Source organism: Coffea arabica, chromosome 5e (genome assembly GCF_036785885.1).
Source record: "Coffea arabica cultivar ET-39 chromosome 5e, Coffea Arabica ET-39 HiFi, whole genome shotgun sequence".
NCBI lineage: Eukaryota > Viridiplantae > Streptophyta > Magnoliopsida > Gentianales > Rubiaceae > Coffea > Coffea arabica.
In genome coordinates this window covers 15,320,432-15,341,951 of record NC_092318.1, presented here as the reverse complement: position 1 = coordinate 15,341,951, position 21,520 = coordinate 15,320,432, and the positions used below count along the sequence as shown (strand labels likewise).

At 35.3% G+C, this 21,520-nt stretch overlaps 1 protein-coding gene and 1 long non-coding RNA gene across 2 annotated transcripts; both read left to right on the top strand.

Annotated features, from left to right (window-relative positions):
* The first annotated feature begins 4,710 nt into the window (after positions 1-4,710).
* Positions 4,711-5,119, top strand: LOC140006217 (uncharacterized). Its single transcript, XR_011813850.1, has 3 exons — positions 4,711-4,767; positions 4,880-4,955; positions 5,076-5,119. It is a non-coding gene; the product is annotated as an uncharacterized lncRNA (long non-coding RNA).
* Positions 5,120-10,015: 4,896 nt separating this feature from the next.
* On the top strand, positions 10,016-11,661 carry LOC140006908 (zinc finger BED domain-containing protein RICESLEEPER 1-like). Its single transcript, XM_072049583.1, has 3 exons — positions 10,016-10,107; positions 10,188-11,275; positions 11,582-11,661. Exons 1-3 carry the CDS (start codon positions 10,016-10,018, stop codon positions 11,659-11,661), a joined length of 1,260 nt encoding a protein of 419 aa, XP_071905684.1.
* The last annotated feature ends 9,859 nt before the right edge of the window (positions 11,662-21,520 follow it).

Below are 21,520 nucleotides of genomic sequence, written 5' to 3'. Positions count from 1 at the left end.
TGGACAGTTGTGTCTTTTTTAATAAACCTCTCAAGTTTTAGCAACCTCTCATTAAGGTAGATGGTTGCGATTTCTTCAATGGACTTCTAGAACTTTGATAAGCTCTCGTTGAAGCTAAATGAATAGACTTCTCAAGCTTTGGTAAACTCTTATTGAAGTTAATTGAGAGGACCTCTCAAGTTTTGGTAACCTCTCATTGAAGCAAATGGACTTCTCAAGTCATAATAAGGCTCTCATGAAAGTTTGTGGTTGTGCCTGTTTCAACTTCTTGGTTATGCCTTCTTTAACTTCTCTAGTCTTGGAAAGCTTTGATTGAAGTTTGGTAGATGGACTTCTCGAGTTTTGGGAAGCTCTCATTGAAGCTTGATAGACAGACTTCTCGAACCTTGGAAGGCTCTCATTGAAGCAATGAAAGGACTTCTCAATCCATGCTAAAGCTCTCAAAGAAGTTTGTGGTTGCACCTTCTTCAAGTTAAGTGTTCACCATATATGTTGTGGTGAGAGATCTTTCTTTCTCATCACACAAGGCCAAAAAAAATTGCATTCAAAGAAACAAAAGTCAAGAATAGATGAGTCACTTACGTAATCGAAAACCACATCAATTGCTACAACTATTTGGGTCAACTCACTTTCTTGCTAGTAATCAATTTGCAAGTTGAGAGGCAAGTTCAAAGAAATAACCACCAAACAAAATCGGCAGATTTATGGTGGAAAATAAGCAAATTGCTAGATCAAAATGAGCCAGTAAATTTCAATATTTAGTATGCATAAAGAAGATTCGGAACCGATACCTACCTAAATAATGCAAAATTTTGAGGCTGTGTTTTGCACAAGTTACTAAGTTTGGAACTTAGAGTTTGCATGTGCTTGGGCATAAGCAATCTCTAGCAATGAGATTAAAAACAAAATTACTGCAGCAAAGTTGTCAAGGCAAAAGCTTGTCTTTTTATGGAGGTTGCATGGCATTGAATTAAACTGGACCACATATATTTGGAACCTCTATGTGATTTAGTAATTGCTAAATTTCATTGGTAGCTACTTTTCTTTTAAAAATAGTATATTCAGTGGCGGCCTAATTGCATAGGTCACACTTTAAATGAGTTTTTGAAGTTTTCCAAATAAGAAAGTTAAGGTTCTTGAACGATCTAAAAGGAAATGCATGTTGAAAAGTCAAGCTATGAAGATAAAAGGAATGCAACATTCTTTTATTTTGTTTGTCAAAATGGGCTGGTATGAAACAACTTTGACAGCCGAATGAATTTGGAAGCAGCTCTTGAACTTCTAACAACATTCAACTTTTAACCACAACTTTCAAATTGTGTTTCAGAAAGGAAAGTGGTTTAGTAATTCGTTACATATTTAAGCCTTGGCAACGATCATATGTGTAGCTTTTCCAAATTTGAATCATGTTAGTGTTCCCTTTTATGTTTGGACACCAAGATGATGATATTAGCAAATTCTAAATATTAAACAATGCTGTCCAGTAATACGTGGAGCTTCTTTAAGCCAAGTTATCGAGCTTTGAAGTAGTTTCCTTATTTCAATTTCTCAAGCCTTGTTGGAACATGGGATTAGAGTCGGTGGGCTACTAACGTGCTCCAAATGCCTACTTAATTCGTTTTGGCATTTAATAAATCCAATTAATTGGCCTTGGCCAATCAGCTGATGATGTTCACAAGTATGAAATTTGACCAACAAGGCAAAAAAATTGTACTTCAAGCCTTGTTTCCGGCAATTGTTAAGCAATACCTCACCAAGTCTTAAAGTGGGGACATTTATAGATAAAGAAAATTTATTTAATTTATTTCGTCAAGATTAAAAATAAATGAATTGATCTTGATTAAATTAATTTAAATTATGAAAGTCCATCATGTTTTGGACTGATGAAGTGGGCCAATATTATACAGGCTATTAAATCAAATTAAATTTGTGATGTCCATTTAAATTGAAATAAATTAATTGATTTATTAATTCACAATGGACTATTTGGACCGGCCTACTATTAAATTGGGTTTCTTGATTTACAATTGGGTTTCTTGATTTACAAGTCACCCAAAATGCAGTAAGGTTCATTAGGGTTTTCTTGAAAACTTATTTTACATATTTTGGTTATAAATAGAAGTCTTCTCTCAAGGTAAAAGACACATTGAAAATCCCTAAATGTCAGAGAAACTCTGTTAAATTTTCTAAAGATCCAAATCCAAATCAAGTCGAACAAATCCTTTTTTCCGTTTGTGTTGAAAACTTTAAGATTCAAGTATTCAATGCCAACATTAAATCATTCATTTTCTATGCCCAAATTATAGGAGATACCCTCTAGATCAGAGAATAAGCCTCTTCGGCCCTAAGGTTGAAATCTTTTGAAAAGAAGAATCAGGGGATTAATTTCTTTGATTCAAGAATTTTTAAAAATTATAATCCTTTTGTTCTTTAATTTAATATATTTGATATTTGTAAAAGTTTTCTTGTCCTTTATACTAGGCAATAAGGGTGGCAACGCCACGGGCACCCACCCGCGGGGGTACAAATGACGCGAGGGATGGGGCGGGGCAAGGGCAAAAAATTTCCTCCCACCTTAAAATGGGGCGGGGGTGGGGCAACATACACCCGCCCCCTCCCCCGTATACAATGAAAAAATATGTATATATATATATATATATATATAATACAACTCAAAATTTGTCAAAATTGCACCCTTACTTACAATGCTGGTCAGGTGCCAACGGCTGCACCGCTACAGCAATCGAAAGAAATTTCTCGATCGGTTCCCTCTATTCGTTGTGTCTTTTCAACATATATAGTATAAGAGCCGAAGAGCTCTTATGACCTGGATGGTTTTCGTCGTCCTCTCACGTGCCGCACTTGTGAGTCACCAGTCTTTTTTTTTTTTTCCACGCGATGCGCCAGACATCTGCATATACTTCCACTCTAGGGTTCTCTTAAATTTCCTCCGCTACCGCTGCTTTCTCTTCTCCCCTTCTCTCTTCCCCTTACCTTTATTCTCAGAAGCTCCGTCTCTTCTACTTTGTTTTCTTTTCTCCAAAACATTCGATCTCTCATTTTTTTCCCCTTTCTCTTGGTTTTGTGTTAAAACCTTCATTGCATTGAATTTTTTCGCTTTTTTTAGGTTGCGACTGGAATGATTTTTAATTTCTGGACTCTTATTCTCCGTCTAAGATAGAGTTGGAAGCGCAGAAGCATCTTCCGCCGCTTGCTCTGTTTTTTCCCCTTTTTAAGGTACTACCTTCTTTATTCTGATGAAATTGGTACTCTTCCATAATAGCGTCCATGTCGATTTCTGGAATTCAAGGTCAACCCCTGGAGATCACTGGTAATCATTCTTCTCTTTTTTTGTTAACCAGTTCCTGTTCTCTTTTGAACATTGTAGGTATTTCTGATGAATTCTTTCGGGAATCTGGAATGCACCTTTGCAGTTGTAGACTACAGCAAATTGAAGGATACGGAGTGGATTTGAAGACAAGATCCATACATTTGTCTGGAATACGCCAGCACTAAATTCCGTACCCGTACCCACACAGGTATGTAATTCTTATTATTTCCTCTTTTTATCTCTGTTTGATTGTTTTTTCAATTACCACTAATATTTGAGCTTGTAAGAAAACTCTCCATTTTGTTGCCTAACTATTCTATTCTACTGCTACTTAATTACTCATGTAGACAGTGGAAAAACCCTACTTTTGAAGAGAAATTTGTCTTCTCCTTGATTGAAGGGCTAAGGGAGGTCACTGTTGCTGTTTGGAACAGCAATACCATTACCTATGATGATTTTATTGGCAATTGAAAGTAATAATGTCTTCTTTAACTTTCTGCCTTTTGTTTTCCCTGTATTCTATTCGTTGTATCAGTTTGAGTATTTGCTTTTTGTTCTATACTTTTAGATGATTTATTAATTTTTTCCTATTATTGTTAATCTATTAGGGTTGAGCTGCAAAAAGTGTTTTCTCAGGGATTTGATGAAAGTTCTTGGCCACTCCAAACTAAAACTGGCAGGTATACTCTACAAAAGATAAAAAGGGACAATTACCTGCCATATTCATTCTTTTGTAGGTTAATACATACTTGAACATTTAAAAAATTGTACTTATGAGAAAATTGGAATAGCTACTCAAACTTGGTATATTTGTAAAATTTTGACAAGATTGATAAACATACTGTATTGTTTACATGGTATTTTTCTTACCTGTATTTTGCTAAATGGTTTAAACCATGCCATGAGATAGATGGATATATTCAATGATGCACTGGAATGTTTTCTATTTTCATGCTTAATAGTTGCTATTAATTCATTTTGTATCTTCTGTTGCAGCTCCTAGAAATAGCTCAAGTTCTTGATGAACATGTGAGATTCAATTTCTTCTGGTTTCTTTACCTTTTAGCGAAATGCTTTTAACTATTGGCATACTGCATGCAATCTTGTGCAATTTAAACATTGTCTCTTTAAATAACTATTTCTACATAAGAAGGTCACAGGATTGATGTATGTAGGGGTATAAGCATGTTACATATAACCAATTAGGTTAATCAGTATGGTTGTTTACTTAATGTGGAGTTAGATCCATCGACCTATTTAGGCAACTAAACAAGGGTATCCAAAATTAGCCCATTCTTGATGTAACATCTTTTTCTTGGGTTACACAATTTCATAGGCATCATTTTGATATTAAAGGATTATGCTGCTCCTCTTTTTTTACAGGTGAATGAATTCAAGTCGATAGAGAACTTCAAAATTTTCAATCCCAACAACTTGTTAGTGTTATGTTTCTCATTTGAAGCAGAAATATTATTTGCTTCAAGCACTGTGGGCAATGCTTCCTTCATGGAAAATGCAATTGAATGATATATTTCTGCTATCATACAGATGGGTGAACTTGAAAGCAATCAAAAGACTTGTACAAGAAAGTGCACTGAAGATGGAGATTATTCCAAATCCAAAGGTTAGATGGGGTGAAAGTTCTTCAACTTGAAACTGCTGCTGGCGCTACAATAAGGGTACATTAACCTTATCTCTTGATATTCATTTTAAACATCTTTATTTTCCATTTCTTTCCATTTAGGTTTATCAATATGGCATTTCACATTTAGTCTCCTCTCTACCAACAACCAAAGGTAAGAAGTAAAATCATTTACTTTCACCCCTCACCCCCTAATCAGTTCTTTGATCATGCTATTGAATTTTGTTTTGAATACTATATGAATTGCTATTTATTCATGCATTTAACCTTTACAGTCCGACATGTACACTTTGTCTGATGACGGCTATGTGGTCTGCAATAAGGCTAGGAAAAATCCAACTAACCCAACTATTGAATTGGGACCTGAATTTAAGAAGGTTGAGATTTTAAGCCCTCCCTATCTTTCTCCACAGGTTGAATTGTTTATATTGCTAATTGTTTTTTCACTTTTTTAGGTAGGCAACTTCTTAAGTCATATCAAGTCTATTCCCAGTATGGTTGAACTAGACAACCTGAAGATGGGGGGTGATGGTGGTTTGGATCTGGCATCACCCTGAAGGTAATACAAACTAACTACTTGTCTCCCTATTACTTTGTTTCCCTGTTACTCTGTTTTTGAAGCTTTATGGATGTATCTGTTCCTTGAAGATTTTCTTGTGACGTGGCAATTTGTGGTTGTACAGTGGTTTGTTATTTCTTATTTAGTGTCCATATGGCATATGCACTAATTTCTTCTTTTCTCTTTTTTTCCCCTTGTATTAAGGGGAAAGTGACAATAACTGCAAAACTTGGAACCAAATTAGAAATTCCAGACGAAGTTGTAATTGCTGATAAGGTCATATATACAGCTGACTGCCTTAAAAATTTGGTTCACCGATTCAAAAAAAAAAAATTTGGTTCATGGTGCATAGCAATTTGGCTTTACATTCTCTATCTATTGCCAGGTTATAAATGTCCTTGAGGATGTTTAAGAGGCCTAATTCTCTGGAAGTGATGCATAGTTTTGCCATTTTTAACATTGAAAGAAACATTTGTTTTCTTTGTGCAATTTTTTTGTAAAGAGAAGGTACTGAAAATTTGAAAAGTAATTGAATACTTTTGAACTATTTAAAAAGATTATCTGAGAGATATTTGGTGAATTATGGTCCATAAGAAACAATAATTGGCACTGAGAATATTTCAAGCAATAAAAGATGAAATCCCGTCAAAAGTTGTATAATTGAAATTACATTGTTGATGTTAAGTTCCAAATTTTGAACTTTAAGCATCATCAACTCCAAACTTCATATTTATAGGGTGAAGTGGTGGTTTAAGAAGAATTATTCTCAATTTCGCAGAATGACGTTGGATGTTAATGTAGGAAAAATTTAATCTGATTGAAAAATTCATTTGTAATAATCATTGTTCATTCTCTTCTGCTTGTTTTACATGTACTTAACCCAAATCGTCATTTGGTTTTTTGTAGGACTGGTTCCGAAACTGAGCTTGCTCCAGTTTCAGTTTCAACAGGTTCTCATACTGATGCAATACCATATTCTTGGAAATATGATGGGATAGTTGGCATGTTGGGTACAATAGAAGCCATCAAAGTTCTAAAGCGGTATGTAGGCTAAATTGGCTTGACTGACTCTTGTTAGCCCTCTTGAGTTCTTAAATTGTACCATGGCCCGAAATTCAAGGTTGCAGTTGTTTGCTGCTCTGCTTTACCTACATTTTTCGCTTGTTCGATGGTTGGTAATTTTTTAACGGAGTTGGAATCTTAGAGAATTTCCTTTTCCCCCTACTCCATTATGTGTTTCTTGGATCCTTGCTTTACTAATGCTTTTGAGCTATGCAATGGTGTTAATGCTAAATTTTTTCATCTTTTTTCCTTGTATGCTTTGTTCTTTCCCTGATGCTAAATATCTGGCTGTGATTGTTTGCTGCTTTTTGATGTTTTGTCTTTTCTGGTGTTTTGTTTGATTTTCTTTTGGATTAGTCATAAGAGATGTTAAAAAGTAGGAATAAGTTTTTGGATATTTTGCCATGAGCAGTGTTGTTGAGCGTTGTTTTTCCCTCCTTTTATTCTTGTAGTGCGAATAACATGCTTTTCTTCCGAGCAAATGGAAATTTGAGCTATGCTTCTATGCCTTTCTGCACTCCACAGTCAAATATTTTGATGACATGGATGCTCTCTTTGACTATGCTATCAAGAACTAAACTGGTTGCTCAAGTCTCAAGATAATAGCTGCCACTTGGGAACATGCCTTCCTTGGTCACCATACTGATAATCAATCACTCATGTTTATGCCTTCTTTTAATATCTGTAGACAACATGCATGAGCAGGCCAACTTGTCAAGACTTAATGAGAAGAGCTTGACAATAATTCTTACAAGTGGGTAGGATTTTCCATTAAAATTGATACAGCATGGTTGTTGACCACACTCTTCGCATCATCGAGATATTCCTTTTTATTTCACAATCTGAGAACTCTTGTATTATTATTTTGTTCAATCGAAAGGAATGCAAAGACTGTATCCATAGCATTTTAATTTGACTGCTCAGCTCGGTTAACTCATAGTCAACTAAACATGAGAACCTAATCATTTTTTTTTCAAGTTACTATAATCACAATTGGATCAATATTGCCGTGTATAATGAAGATGCCTCCTTATTTAGTTTAGTATTTTCCTTTTTTGTCGTATGAAGCATAATATATACATATGGTCACACTCTATGCTTCTACACTAAAATGAAAAATAGCAAACTTGATTCTCATGCTAAACAAGTAATGGAGTGAGATAAAAGAAGAATTACTCAACTTCCAGCTTAAGTAGCTCTATAACTCAGCATTACTTCTTTTTTTGTCCTATGAAGTACAATATATATTCTAATCATCACATCATATGTTTCTCTACTTCATGAAAAATGTTGAACTTTATTCTCATTCTAAACAAGCAACACAGTAAGATAAAAGAAGAATTACGTAAGTTCCAGCTAAAGTAATTCTATACCTCAGCATTACTTCTTCTTTTGTCCTATGAAGTATAATATATTCTAGTCACCACATCATATGTTTCCACGCTTCATGAAAAATGCTGAACTTTATTCTCATTCTAAACGAGCAATAGAGTACGATAAAAGAAGAATTCACCAATTCCTATTTTCCACTCCTACTTATTCATGTATATTTATATTTAGCTGTGTACACAAATTATTAACTGACAAACATTTTTGTTCCATGAATCCATATGTCTAAGTGGGCATATTTTCTGTTTATCCCAACGCGCGCAGCGCGTTTTATGCCTCCTAGTTCCTTGTTAAAGCATCAAAACATCAACACAGAAACTTTTTAATACATATTCCCCTTCCTCCGCACTTTAACTTTCTCTTTAGTTTTTGTTTTTCAATTTTTTTCTTTTCTCCTCACCCGAGCCCAGCCAACAGCTCAAATTTTGGCCATTCTATTCTTACAGTCCCCAAATTGGCTTCCTGCTGTTCATCTGCCGCTAATCTCAATTAGGTACGTTCTAATTTTCCCGAAGTTGCTATTTTACTTAGAGTGCCTCTTCCTATTTGCCGACTTGCTCCACTTCAACTAAATCAACTCAAGTCTTCAACTAAATCAACAATTGAAGGGAAGGGCCGTAACCAGCATCCTCTACCATCATCAACAATTGAAGGGAAGGGTTGTAGCCAGTAGTTTTGCTTCTCTCCAACAGGTAAACACTACTTTCATTTGGGATCCTAAATCTGTAAGTTTTCTCACTTAATCTTTAATTAATGGGAGAAGATGAACCAAAAATAGACTTTCATGCATACTAATCCTACCGTTGCTGCCGATATTTTCAAATGTTTTGAAGAAATTTTTTTGTTTAAATTAAAACCCTGTTTAACATTGTCCAACTTCGGCAATATGTATATAGTATTCCCAATGCATTCCCTTTTCCTTGTCTAATTTGCATACCGTATCAAGAAATGCCACCAAATAATGTAGCCTTATCTCCTATTGTTCCGAATGTTTCCAAATGCTATTTCTGTCTAGATTAATGCTAAGAGAGCAGTGCAGAAACAGCGATTTACTTCTTAATTCTTAAAAAGTTTTCACGTCATAGTATTGTCATGATCATGGACCGGCAAAGAACCTCTTGTAGCCGTAATAATAAGTAGTAATACATTCATGTGTCTGGGATGCATTGTTGATGAGGTCTCGCCAAGATAATGAACTGTAAGCATTTGTAGCAGTAGATGGCAATTTTACATTAGTCTTTAACTAATTGCTTGAATTTGCTTCATTGAATTTCTCTATGCTAGTTAAAAAAACAAATTTTTATCAAAAAAAACAAATTTTTATCCAAATTTGCCGTATTATATGATTTATTTTAAAATTCATCATTGTGAGCAGTTCATTTATTGTGCTATTTGCTTTCTTGCCTTTGTAGAATTCTCATCACAATAAATTAGTCCGAAAATCTAATTACATCTGAACAGAGGATAATTCACCAACTCCACAATCAATGAATGTTGAATCAATTGACTTGACGGATGTAGTAGAAGAAGATGAATATGAAATTGAAGGAGGAAAAATAAAATAAAAATAAAAAATTTGGGCACATTTTGATAGAGAGAAAGGTGAAGATGGCATTTTTTATGGTGTGTGCAAGTATTGTAAAAAAAATACAAGACAGGTAGCACTCATAGGACGAGTAGTTTGCATGATCATTACAAAAGGTATGCTAAAAAGCCTAAACAAGATATTAGGCAAATGTTACTCCAAAGTGGTAGTAAAAATAATGATGGCAAACAAGAATTGCACAATTATGTGTTCGACCAACAACAGTCACGCCATGAGCTTGCACCTGCAATTGTATTGCATGAGTATCCATTATCTGTTGTGGATCATATAGGCTTTCAAAAATTTGTTAAGAGTTTGTAGCTATGTTTTAAACTAGTTTCAAGAAATACAATTAAAGGAGATATTTTGAAGATCTATGAATTGCAAAGATTAAAGAATTGTAATATCTTGGAGAAGCTTGGAAGTAAGATAGCAATTACAATAGATATGTGGACTTCTAGCAACACAAAGAGAGGTTTCATGGCTATCACTGCACATTATATTGATGGTTCTTGGATCTTACAAAGTCAAATTTTGAGGTATGTTTTCAAAAGTTAAAAACTTGAATTATGTTAATTGTTTGTTATACATGAGCAACTTATTTTTTTCTTGTATTTAGGTTTATCTATGTTCCTACTTCACATACCAAAGAAGTGTTAAGTGATATGCTTCTTAGTTCATTGATGGATTGGAATATTGATCGTAAGATATCTATGATTACCTTATATAACTGTTCCACCAATGATGGTATGATTGTTTGTTTGTTGGAAAAGTTGAATGCGAGTGATTTGTTGATAGATGGTCTAGTGCTTCAAATGCGTTGTGCTGCCCATATCTTAAATTTGATTGTCAAAGATGGTTTAGAAATGATGTCGGGTACTATTGAAAGAATTCGTGATAGTGTAGTATATTGGACTACTTCTGCTGCTAGAATTGAAAATTTTGAAGAAGTGGCTCGCCAATTGCGCATTTCTCCTACTAAAAAGTTGAGTTTGGATTGTAAAATCCGTTGGAATTCGACTTTTCTAATGTTACAAAAAGCTTCAATTTATAAAGACGTATTTCCACGGGTTAAAGTGCGTGAGAAATACTACACTAGTTTGCCAAATGATGATGATTGGGTAGTTTGTAATGCCATTTGTGAGAAGCTAAAATTATTCTACCAAGTCACTAAAATGTTCTCCGGTACTCGATATCCTACATTAAATGAATTTTTTGCAAAAGTTTGTCACATTAAGGTATCATTGGCTCAGTGGATGAAAAGTCAAAATTGTTTAATTAGAGTAATAGCAGAAAAGATGATGCGAAAATACCAAAAAAATTGGGAAGATTGTAATGTGATACTTGGCATTGCTGCAGTTTTGGATCCAAGATACAAAATGAAGTTGATTGAGTATTATTTTCCTGTCATTTATGGTGATGAATCATTCATGAAAATCGAAGCAATTTGTCAAAATTGTTTTTCTTTGTTGCATGATTATGAATATCGATCTAGTTTGGGCGGAAATAGAGTTGATAGTCAGTGCATGGCTTCACATAGTGAGCATGTTAGTGGGAGTCATGATAAGAATGAAGTTGAAACGGATCATCTTGCTGATTTTGATAAGTTTGTGGCTTTTAACTCTAGCGATGTTACTTCTAAGTTGGAATTGGATTTTTATCCTGAGGAAAATGTGTTCCCAAGAGTTCCAACTTTTGAAATATTTGGTTGGTGGAAAACACATGGGGTTAAATACCCCACTTTACAAAAAATGGCTAAGGATATTCTAATTGTACCCATCTCAAGTGTGGCGTCTGAATCTGCATTTAGTACTTGTGGAAGATTATTTAGACCTCATCGATGTAAACTTCACCCCAATACCTTGGAAGCATTGATGTGTACTCGCACTTGGCTCTGGAATAAAATAAATGGTACACAAAATATTTAACTTCTACTTTTAAATTTATATAATTTTTTTTTTGCATTTCTTTATTTAGTAAAGCTGTGGCTATTTTTTTTTTATTTTGGTGCAGCTACTTACTCTACTTCGGAAGGGATATCATGTAATACATTGTTTGATGAAGAAGATGATGTTAATTGTGTTACTGAATAGGTATTAAAGAAATTTGATTCATCTAAATTGATTTTCTCCAATTGTTTGTTATACACTATGTGACGCCCCCACTTCTCCCTAAGGCGAACCAAAGGATACTCGCTGGACGCCTGCCCAACTCTCGCCAGAACTCAAGTCAATTCCCGTTCCAAGCTTAATATATTACTAGCCATCCACGAAAGAAAGTAAGAAAGTGCGGAAACCTTTCATCTTAACAATATATAATAATAATCCAATTCTTGCATCGGATTTCCAAAAGTTACATCAAATCCCAAAATGTACAACATCCGGATACATCGAATATTCCATCCATACATTAAGTTCCCAAAAGTACAACCGATACGAAGTCTAGTCCAAAATACCTTAGAAACCCTAAACCAAAAGTACGTCAAAAGGGGGGTTTCTCCAAGTTCACTCCATGACCAACCGGTTAAGGAAAACAAATCTATAGGGTGAGCGAAACGCTCGTGAGGCGAAGAACACACATGCAAGCACAGTCTAAGTAACAAGCCAAAATTTACAAGGAGAGAAATAATATATCAATAATTAACGATTCATTGAAAGTAAACAGAAACAATTCAAGGATATTGGAGCTCTCAGGAGCTATATTCCACTGGCACGATCAAGAACCTCTACGAATTGACACTCCGTCAATCGGGTAGGTTTAGTCCGTAGAATTCCACTTAACCTGTCCCCTTTTCACCTTACATACCCCTGTATCGAGCCCGCCTGTCATTTGTTTAAGGCAATACTTCAACGAGTATGCCAAGCAAGATCTCTCCAATAAATCAAGCTTATCATGTGATTCTCATAACTTGTCGAGATTCCCGACCAAGCCCATGCCGGCTCGAGTTCCAAGGTTGACCTATGAGTTTGGGCGTCCCCCATGTACATGTGTGTGTGTCGAGGAGATTCACTCCAACGACGTATGCAGCCATAGCATACTATTTCAAGCCATACAAGCATGTGACGTATTCAAGCAATCGAGATATTCAAGCATTTCAAGTACGAGTCATTTATTTCAAGCGAGAACGAGTGCGATAAAGTACACTCTCGTCCCGAATTTTAAAATCTCAAATATCAATAACATGTAAACACGTATCGAGTTTACAGGAGTTCAAGTAAACATGCACTTGACACTCACCAAGTAAACAAGAAGAAACGGCACTCGAAATTCAAGCGTCCACCGTGGGATCCTCTTGAAGTTCCTCTTGTGTGCCTGAGCAATTAATAAGGATTTATCACTCATAAACCCCCAATTATTATGAAGATTGTACTTAGTGCACAATCTAAGAAAATTTCATGAAAACGAATCCCAATCACTCGTAAATCGGGGTTCAAAGATGGGATTTTAAAGCACAAAAGCAAACGAGGTTTCATCTTGGAAATCAAGTTTAATACGTTCAAGTAACATCGAAGGAATGAGGAGAATTTGAGAAACTCTATTTCCTCAAGGCTTGGAAATTTTTCAGTTTTGATACGAGATTTTTGAAAAATCGTATCTCACTCTTTACAAGTCCAAAATTGGAAAACTTTGTACCGTTGGAAACCTCTTCCAAAGTAATAAAAGTACCTAGAATACACTTTTCTAAGATTCCAAATGGAAAACATTCAAAAATGAGCTCAAAGTCGCTGTTTTGGTTCATAAGGCAGATTTAAGTTGGTTTTTGGCCAACTTTGAAAATTCGGCAAAATTCACTTGATTGGAGCTAGCCTTTGAAATTTTCAAATCTATTAGTGTTGTAATCCAAGTTTACAACAAAACAAACAGAATGAGAAACGGAGTTTTGAGCACCAAGATATGGTAGCTCAAAGTTACCCAAATTTCCTTGTTAAACAAGGGTTTTCCAAAATCAAGTCTTGAACTTTGGTAATTTAGTTGAGCAGTGAAATGGACTCGGATTGGTACCAAATTCGGCAGTATAATACTCCTATATAAACGGTATCCCTCTATCAAATTTCATGGAAAAATACCTTCGGGAAGGTAGTCAACCAATCAACCAAAGTTTCGAAAAATCCTAAGGCAAAACTGCCTTGAGTTTTTTGTTTTCCAATTCCAAACATTTGGCCAAGAAAAATCCTTCAAACCTGGTTCATTTGTGTAGAAAAAGCCTAAGGAACATTCATGGTACATTTGGTAAGTGTTTTAACGCCAAGAAACTCAATTGGCAAGTCTACACAAGTCTAGCATCAATTCTGCCCAAAATTTAAGGTTTTCAAGAATAGGGCAGGTTTCATATTTTGATCACAAATCACTCAATTCAACTCGGAATTAAGCATGGTTGGTGGCGTTAGAAAATAAATTCATAAAACTATAATTTCACAGAGAAATTGTTTTGAAATTCAGCACACAACTAGCTCAAATTCGAGCCTCAAGTTGCAGTTTCTGAACTTCGTTCCAGGAAAACAGAGAAACAGGACAGACATCTTTTAAACGGTTGGTACGGACTACTCGGGTGGAATTAGGGATTGTATTTTATACCGTTGGAAAGCTGAGAATGTCTAGTTTCAAACCCCACTAACGGCACTTGATTTCAATGTTGGAGGACAGAGTTATGGATGAAACAAGATGGCTGTCTGAGCATTACGGGAAAAATTTTCCAGGTTTACTAGCTTTGCAAGATTAATCCATTTGACCAACCAAACCTCAATATTTTTCGATAAAACTTTATACACCATCGATACAACATATAAAAATCATATACAAGCCATCAAAACCTCATAATTTCGCAAAAAGAGGCACGATCAAAACAGGGGTAAAATTGGAAACTTTTTAACCATGCAATCCTTGAAGTTTATACTAGTTAGCCACCATTAATCTACCAATTTGAGCACTAAACCAACATTAAATCCATCATCAAGCATCACATCAGCCATCAATCCAAGAGTGGGAGTTCATAGAGCCCACCTTTAAAATTTTCCAACAATAACAAGCCACCCACATGAATAACTAAGCTCATAAGTGTAAATCAACTTCTATAAACCATGTTTCTAAGTTTAGATCATCACTTACTCTAGTTGATGTCCAAGGCAATGATTTTCGGACCTTTTTGCTCCAGTAAAACCGTGAATGTTAGCTCCTTTTTGCAGCTTAATAAGGTCTCCAAGTGTAGAGCTAAGTGTGTGTGAAATTTGGTGTGAGTTGGATGAAGATTGGTGAAGTTTTGTGAAGAAAATTGAAGAACAATGGTGTTCTTTTCCCTTGAGTTGGCCGGCCAAAGAGAGGTGAGGAGAGAGAGTATTTTGATCAAATTTAGCTTTCTAAGGAAGATTCATTTGTGTGGCCCATATTTGTGCAAAAGTCAACTCTCTAATAGTGCGCGTACGCGCGCGTTTTGTGCTCGATCGCTTTCGAGTTTATTTCACTAGTACACTAAACCTCTAATACACTTATATTCATATAAATTTTATTCTCTCTTAATTGCCCCAAAATAATGGGCTAAAGTCCCTCAATTAATCGCACGCATGAAAACGCGTATTTCCAATTTAGGCGCGATAGAGTAAAACCTTCGAAAAATTCTTATAACGATCGTACCACTAACTATCACTTGAGTACCTAAACCTAAAATTACCTATTTTAGGACCATTGTACATGTCTCCAATTTTTCGAGCTTATTGTACTCCCAATTGGCTAAAATTTTCAAACATGTTTTCACTATTTTCATTAAACGAGCTTCCAAAAAATTAAATTTTGAAACAAGTCACTTTAAAAATATAATGAAGCTATAATTCCACGTATTTAGATCTAATAAGGATAGAAAATAATATTCGGGGCAAATATCCAAATAAATAATTAAATGAGCCAAAAATAGTGTTTTAAAAAATAAGAATTTTACGAATCCTCACATGAGTCTAGTATTAATTCCTCAATTAATCTTTCTTGATTTACTATTGATCATTCTTAATTCTCCAATATTGATACACTCCCGATCCAAGTGTAGCCTTGAAAACGTGCACTCGTTATTCCGAACTAAAGAAATTTTCAAAAGTAGATTTTTCAACAAAACGCTTTAAAACTATAAAAGAGACGTTGTTCCATATAAATGGATTTAAAATGGTCGAAAATAAATAATTCGGAGAAAATGAGTGAATAATTATTTAAATAACCCAGTAATATTCTATAAAAATAAGAAAATTTTCAGGTCCTCACATCCACCCCTCCTTAAAAGGAATTTCGTCCTTGAAATTCACACCTGGGACAATAAATGGTTCAGTCTATCAAATGAATCACCAACTTATGTTCTCCAACCCATTCTTCACAATCTTGATTCATTCGACTAGCAATCAAATCTTGATTTCTTTCTAATAGGTAATTTAAATTCCAAGTCATATAGCAATTTAATCGGTTTCATGTCTACCTCATATAGGTAATGTCTTCACTTCTTTAACGCTATTATTACAGCCACTAACCCCAAATCATGAGTTGGCTACTCCCTCTCATGATGTTTTAACTTTCTAGAGGCATACACAATCACCTCATCATGTATCGTTAGTGTACATTCTAAACCATCCTTTGAAGCATCTGGATCAATCACAAAACTATCTCCTCCACCCGGTAGGGCTAACACAAGTGCATTGATTAAACACTTTTCACCTTTAAAATTCTTCCTCACATTTGGAATCCTAAATAACTTCCCAAATCTTACATTTTTAGAAAAGTCCTTGATCAAGCCAAATGTAATATTCAACCACCTCGAAGAACTCCAACTTTCAGTAGGATTCTCTAGTCATTTCCTCTTAAACAACTTCCACTTTAGTTGAGTCAATAACAATTCCCTCCTTAGATATTGTATAACCTAGAAAGGCTATTTCTTTCAATCAAACTCACATTCATTGAACTTAATGGAAGTTGATGCTTTCTCGAGACTTGTAAAACTATCATCAAGTGTCTTTCATGATTTTCTCAAACCCTAGAATATATCGACAAATCATCGATAAATACCACCACAGGTTAATCCAATTACGATTTAAAATCCTGATGCATTCAGGTCATAGTTGTTGCTAGTGCATTGGTCAACCCAATGGCGTAATTGAAGGTTCAAAGTGTCCCTATCTTGAATTGGAAGTGATTTTAAATACATCAGTTTTTAGGATCCTCAACCGGCAATAGTTCGACTTTAGATTTAACTTGAATAATATCACGGCTCCTTACCATTGGTCAAAATCCCCGGCTATGTGAGACAATGGAGTATTTGTTTTTAATGGTCACATCGTTCAAGTCTCGATTAATCTATATATAAATATATATATATATATATATATATATATATATATATATATATATAGCCTCAAACTTCCATTCCAAATATGATATCCGATCCCTCAATCATTATGCTCTTCAAATCTACCAAGGATTTCTTTTCACTAACCCAAGTCTCACAGTATTAATATATCAACTTGGCAATCAAACATTGGGTCTCAACTTCAACACCAAGTTCTCGATTTGGTCACGATCCCTGGTCATCTCCAAGATCTCAAGTTTGCCTACCCTCTCATATACAATCTCGATCACGTCTACTACTGTTCATGTCTTATTGTCAGTCTAAAGGTGTAGGGCAAAGTGTAACTGTATATATATAAACCATGAGATTAATTAAAAATAAGGTACATCTCCATATGTCATGGAAAAATCGTAATAGTTGCATCAATTCGGGATAGGTTTATCAAATCATTTCAAAAGGAAAAGGAAAACAATAAGATTGTACCAAAACGTGTCAAGTTGCCAAGATACAAAATAACAAAAGACTTTCCTTTATACAAAAGATTAAAACCCCAAAAGTGCTAGTCTAGTCTAGGGTAACGCTACAACCTCTATCTCTCGAGTGGAGTTATCTACCCCCACTCGAAAACTTCCAGTACTTAGACCCCTTTTCTGACGCTCGATTACTTTGTGGCGAATCTAGCTAGCCACTGAGTATTTCCTCTTTTTAAATGCGTTGGGGCAATTCGAAATCTTATGCTTGATACTACCGCACCACAGACACTTTCCTTGCTTTAACCAGCACTTGTCCTCAGTGTGGTTCATCTTGCCACAGTATCCACATTTTGTGTGAGAAGTGACGGCTTGACCAGTTTGAGAATTTTCCTTGTATTCCTTCTCCAGTTCTATATTTTTACGTAGCAGCTCAGTTTTCTCTGCGTATTCTTGTTTCCACCGTCCTTCCCAGTAGTCAGCCAATTTCTTTTGAAATTCTACCTCATTTCGAAGAATATCCATTTCCTTACGCATTTCTTCCAAAGTTGTCATCTCACCAGTTGGCTTAGCTCGGATGCTAGCCTGTCAGGCAAATCAAAGGATCAAAATGAGTAGCTGTTCATAATGGAAATTCAAGCCATATTACTCTTTCATTCTTTCGCTTAGAGGTCATCCCGAAAGATAAATCTTAGCTATTCTCTGCTAAACATGGGTGAGCTCTTAAGTCTCCATAAAATTACTACCATTACTCACGAATACAACTAGATACGGGGACTCTATTCCTTAATATAGAGTTTTCATGTCTTACTTCACTCTCCCATACTTGTCTATGAAGTTGTTCGAGAGGACATCATAATCTCTTAGTCTCATTAGTGCCGTATTGTATCTTTTCAAATCAATCTTATTATTTCGAGGTTAGGTTCTCCGTAAAACCTAGATAGGCGGACATCAAGAATCATTCCATTTTCACATCTCTCTTGGTCCCCAGAGTGGTTGATTGGTTTAGAGCTTTAGTGCTCCACTAATCGTGCTAGGGCATCAATCATCTAGTTAATAGCAATAACTACGCGATTATTTTCCTTCATTTCTAGGGTTTTGGTTCAGTCTAGCAGTCGCTCTATAATTGCCTCATTGAGCTTGGAGTTACTTAACCCCTCGCCCTCGATCCTTTTTCACTCCGTTGGCCACCCATAAATTTAACATGTTTAAAGGCATGACATAAAGTGAGTGCACATAAACGGAGTTTGAAAAGTGACACCTTTATCACGCCAAACAAATACAAGAATAAAAGGGAAGACACCGAAATAATCGTAAACGTGTACAACCCAATCATGGATTTGAATTCATAAAGCAGTAAAGTCAAGCATGTCATAAGTAACGTTTAATTGCCTCAAAAGATAGGAAACATAGTGAAACAAGATACAAGATGCAATGGCCTTTAAGCGAGCGTCACCCCGTCTATCTTTGGCAAAACTATTAAAATAGTTTAAATCACTAACTTAGTGATTGGCGGGGCCAAAAGTCTTCACTACCTCCGTAGGATCATTTTCATTTCCAGCACTAGGAGTTTTAAATCTCATGTCCCTTATCGAATATCTTGTCATTCTCCACTTGTTCAACCAAGGTAAGACACCCAACCATCGACTTATCTATCCTGTCTTTAATTTCGGGCACTACCCTAACAAGTCGATTCTTAGCTTTTTTTTTTTAAAAAAACAAAAATTCTCACAAGGGGACTTTGTCTTCCTCGTTCCTTAAGTATCTCAATCTCCATTTCAGGAATTCTAGTAGGCCGCAATTACCCTCAGTTCTCGATTATCCCCTCAAATCACCCTAGTTTTCTCGAATAGCCACTTTTAATGATCGACCACTGTTAACACCCCATTATTTGGGCGCGAGCAAATCCTTTGAAAATCACATGAAATCCTAGTTCTGTGAATTGGACTATCTCTCCAATGCTCTCTTAAGTCTTTCTCGATAATAGACCACCGTAATGCTTCCCGAGACAATTTAATATCACCCTTGCCTCCCATAGCTTACCCTTAAAAGTAAAAGCTCATGTAGGTCCAGATATATTCAATAAACTAGATCTGATCATTTCGTACTATCCCACATGTATCACATAAGATCAAGACTCCTTGTCATCCACTAATTCAAACCTGGGTTATAATTTTCTTTTTCACAAGCGGTCACTTAACTTCCTAACCTGTTCCACAGTCCGACATCCTAAACTTTTAAGCCTAGGATACACTACAGGGATCCAAAGCCTAAGCTCTGATACCAACTGTGACGACCCTACTTCTCCCTAAGGCGAACCAAAGGGTATTTGCGGGATGCCTGCCCAACTCTCGTCAGGACTCAAGTCAATACCCGTTCCAAGCTTAATATATTACTAGCCATCCACGAATGTAAGAAAGTGCGGAAACCTTTCATCTTAACAATATATAATAATAATCCAATTCTTGCATCGGATTACCAAAAGTTACATCAAATCCCAAAATGTACAACATCCGGATACATCGAATATTCCATCCATATTTGCACCTAAAGAACTTAGTTGCAGTTCACTTACTGTCTATTTACAAAGATGACATAGAAAATAGAGTGCTGCTATTAACAAAACACTAGTCCAACATCCTCACTTCTAAAATGTTAGTTGTTATTAATAAACAAATAAGAGCTGAACAACTAACTTCTTCACACCTTAATTCAATTAGTAAACTCAAAGTAAAATGTTTTGTGCTTTATAACCTTTATTTCATTAATTATGTACCTTTTAGATTTAAAAGGTTATCTCTCTTGCCTTCAGCATGCCTATGTAATTATGAAGTTATTACAAGCATTTTTTTCATGAAAAAAATAATTGCGGTTTGTTTCATTTTCCTAATTTCAAAAAAGCAACAGTATGCATAGGATGCCTCTCTTTTTGTTGTCATGTTAATATAAGTAAATTATCAAGAATATGGCAGAAAAAGATTTGAAGCCTGATAGTAGCTGCTTAGCATCTTCATTGATATGAAAAAGCATGATATATTCTCTTGATGGATCAAGAACAATTTGTTGGTGTATTTTAATAAAATCTTAATTTTTGGCCAAATCTTTTCAAGGAGTTACAATAGTATTCATTGGTGAGTTATGGGAATTATAATTGTGGGAGTTACATTGCATTTTGAATGGAGTTATAATTGTGAGTTACTTTTTTGAATAAGAGTTACAAAGAATTATTTGGTCAAATGTATTATTGTGGGAGTTACAAAAGGATTATTGTGGGAGTTACAAAATGATTATTGTGGGAGTTACAAAAGAATTATTTGAATAAGTCTTTATAACCCATTCAAATGTGAATTAACTCTTTCGATTACAAATTCTACCAATTAACTATTTTTTAATATGAAAAACCGTTACACATTGGATTTTCTTTTACTTAAGATTTTGTAGCCTATAAATAGTGGAGTTCTCTAAAGGATTTGACACACACTTGTCTCAACAAAAGACCATTCTAAACTACTATCCTCCTCACACTCATTTCTTCCTCCTTCATTCTGTTTTCTTTGGGCAAAGAAAGATATTGGGAAGCTTCTGCTTCTCTTGGTTGTGCAGATCAAAGGGAAGTAACAAATATAGAGTTGGGCTGTTGTATCCTAGAGGCGGCGCGCTAGACCTTCTGCATCGGTTTGAAAAGTACCGTAGGGGCGCGTATCATCTTAAAGAGAGCGTTCTACGCGTCTCAGCCCTACCGAACTTTTTAGTAACTGTCAATTCCAAGGTGGTTATTTTTGAAGATCAGAGATTGTTCGTGTACTCTCCTCCAACACAATTAAATTAAAATAAAATTTTAATGCCACAGGTTATTACAATTTCCCAAGGTTCAGTAACGACTTAACATAAAATAGAGGACTGTCAATGTAAAATAAGGTTACAATTGAATGGTTTGGGTTTCTAACTATATCCAACACTCAAAAGGCTACAACAGGCTAGCAATTTTCAATGAAAATATGGCACAAAATAGCAAATAGTCACCGTAAATTGATTTTGCATTGATCCTGCCGAGACAATTTGCTCATGAAATATTAATCCTCTCGTGGCCTGTCTTTGAAAAGCGAAATAACGAAAAAGAGCCGCATGATGATGGAATAAGACCTCTAGTTTCCTTTTCTTTCCCAT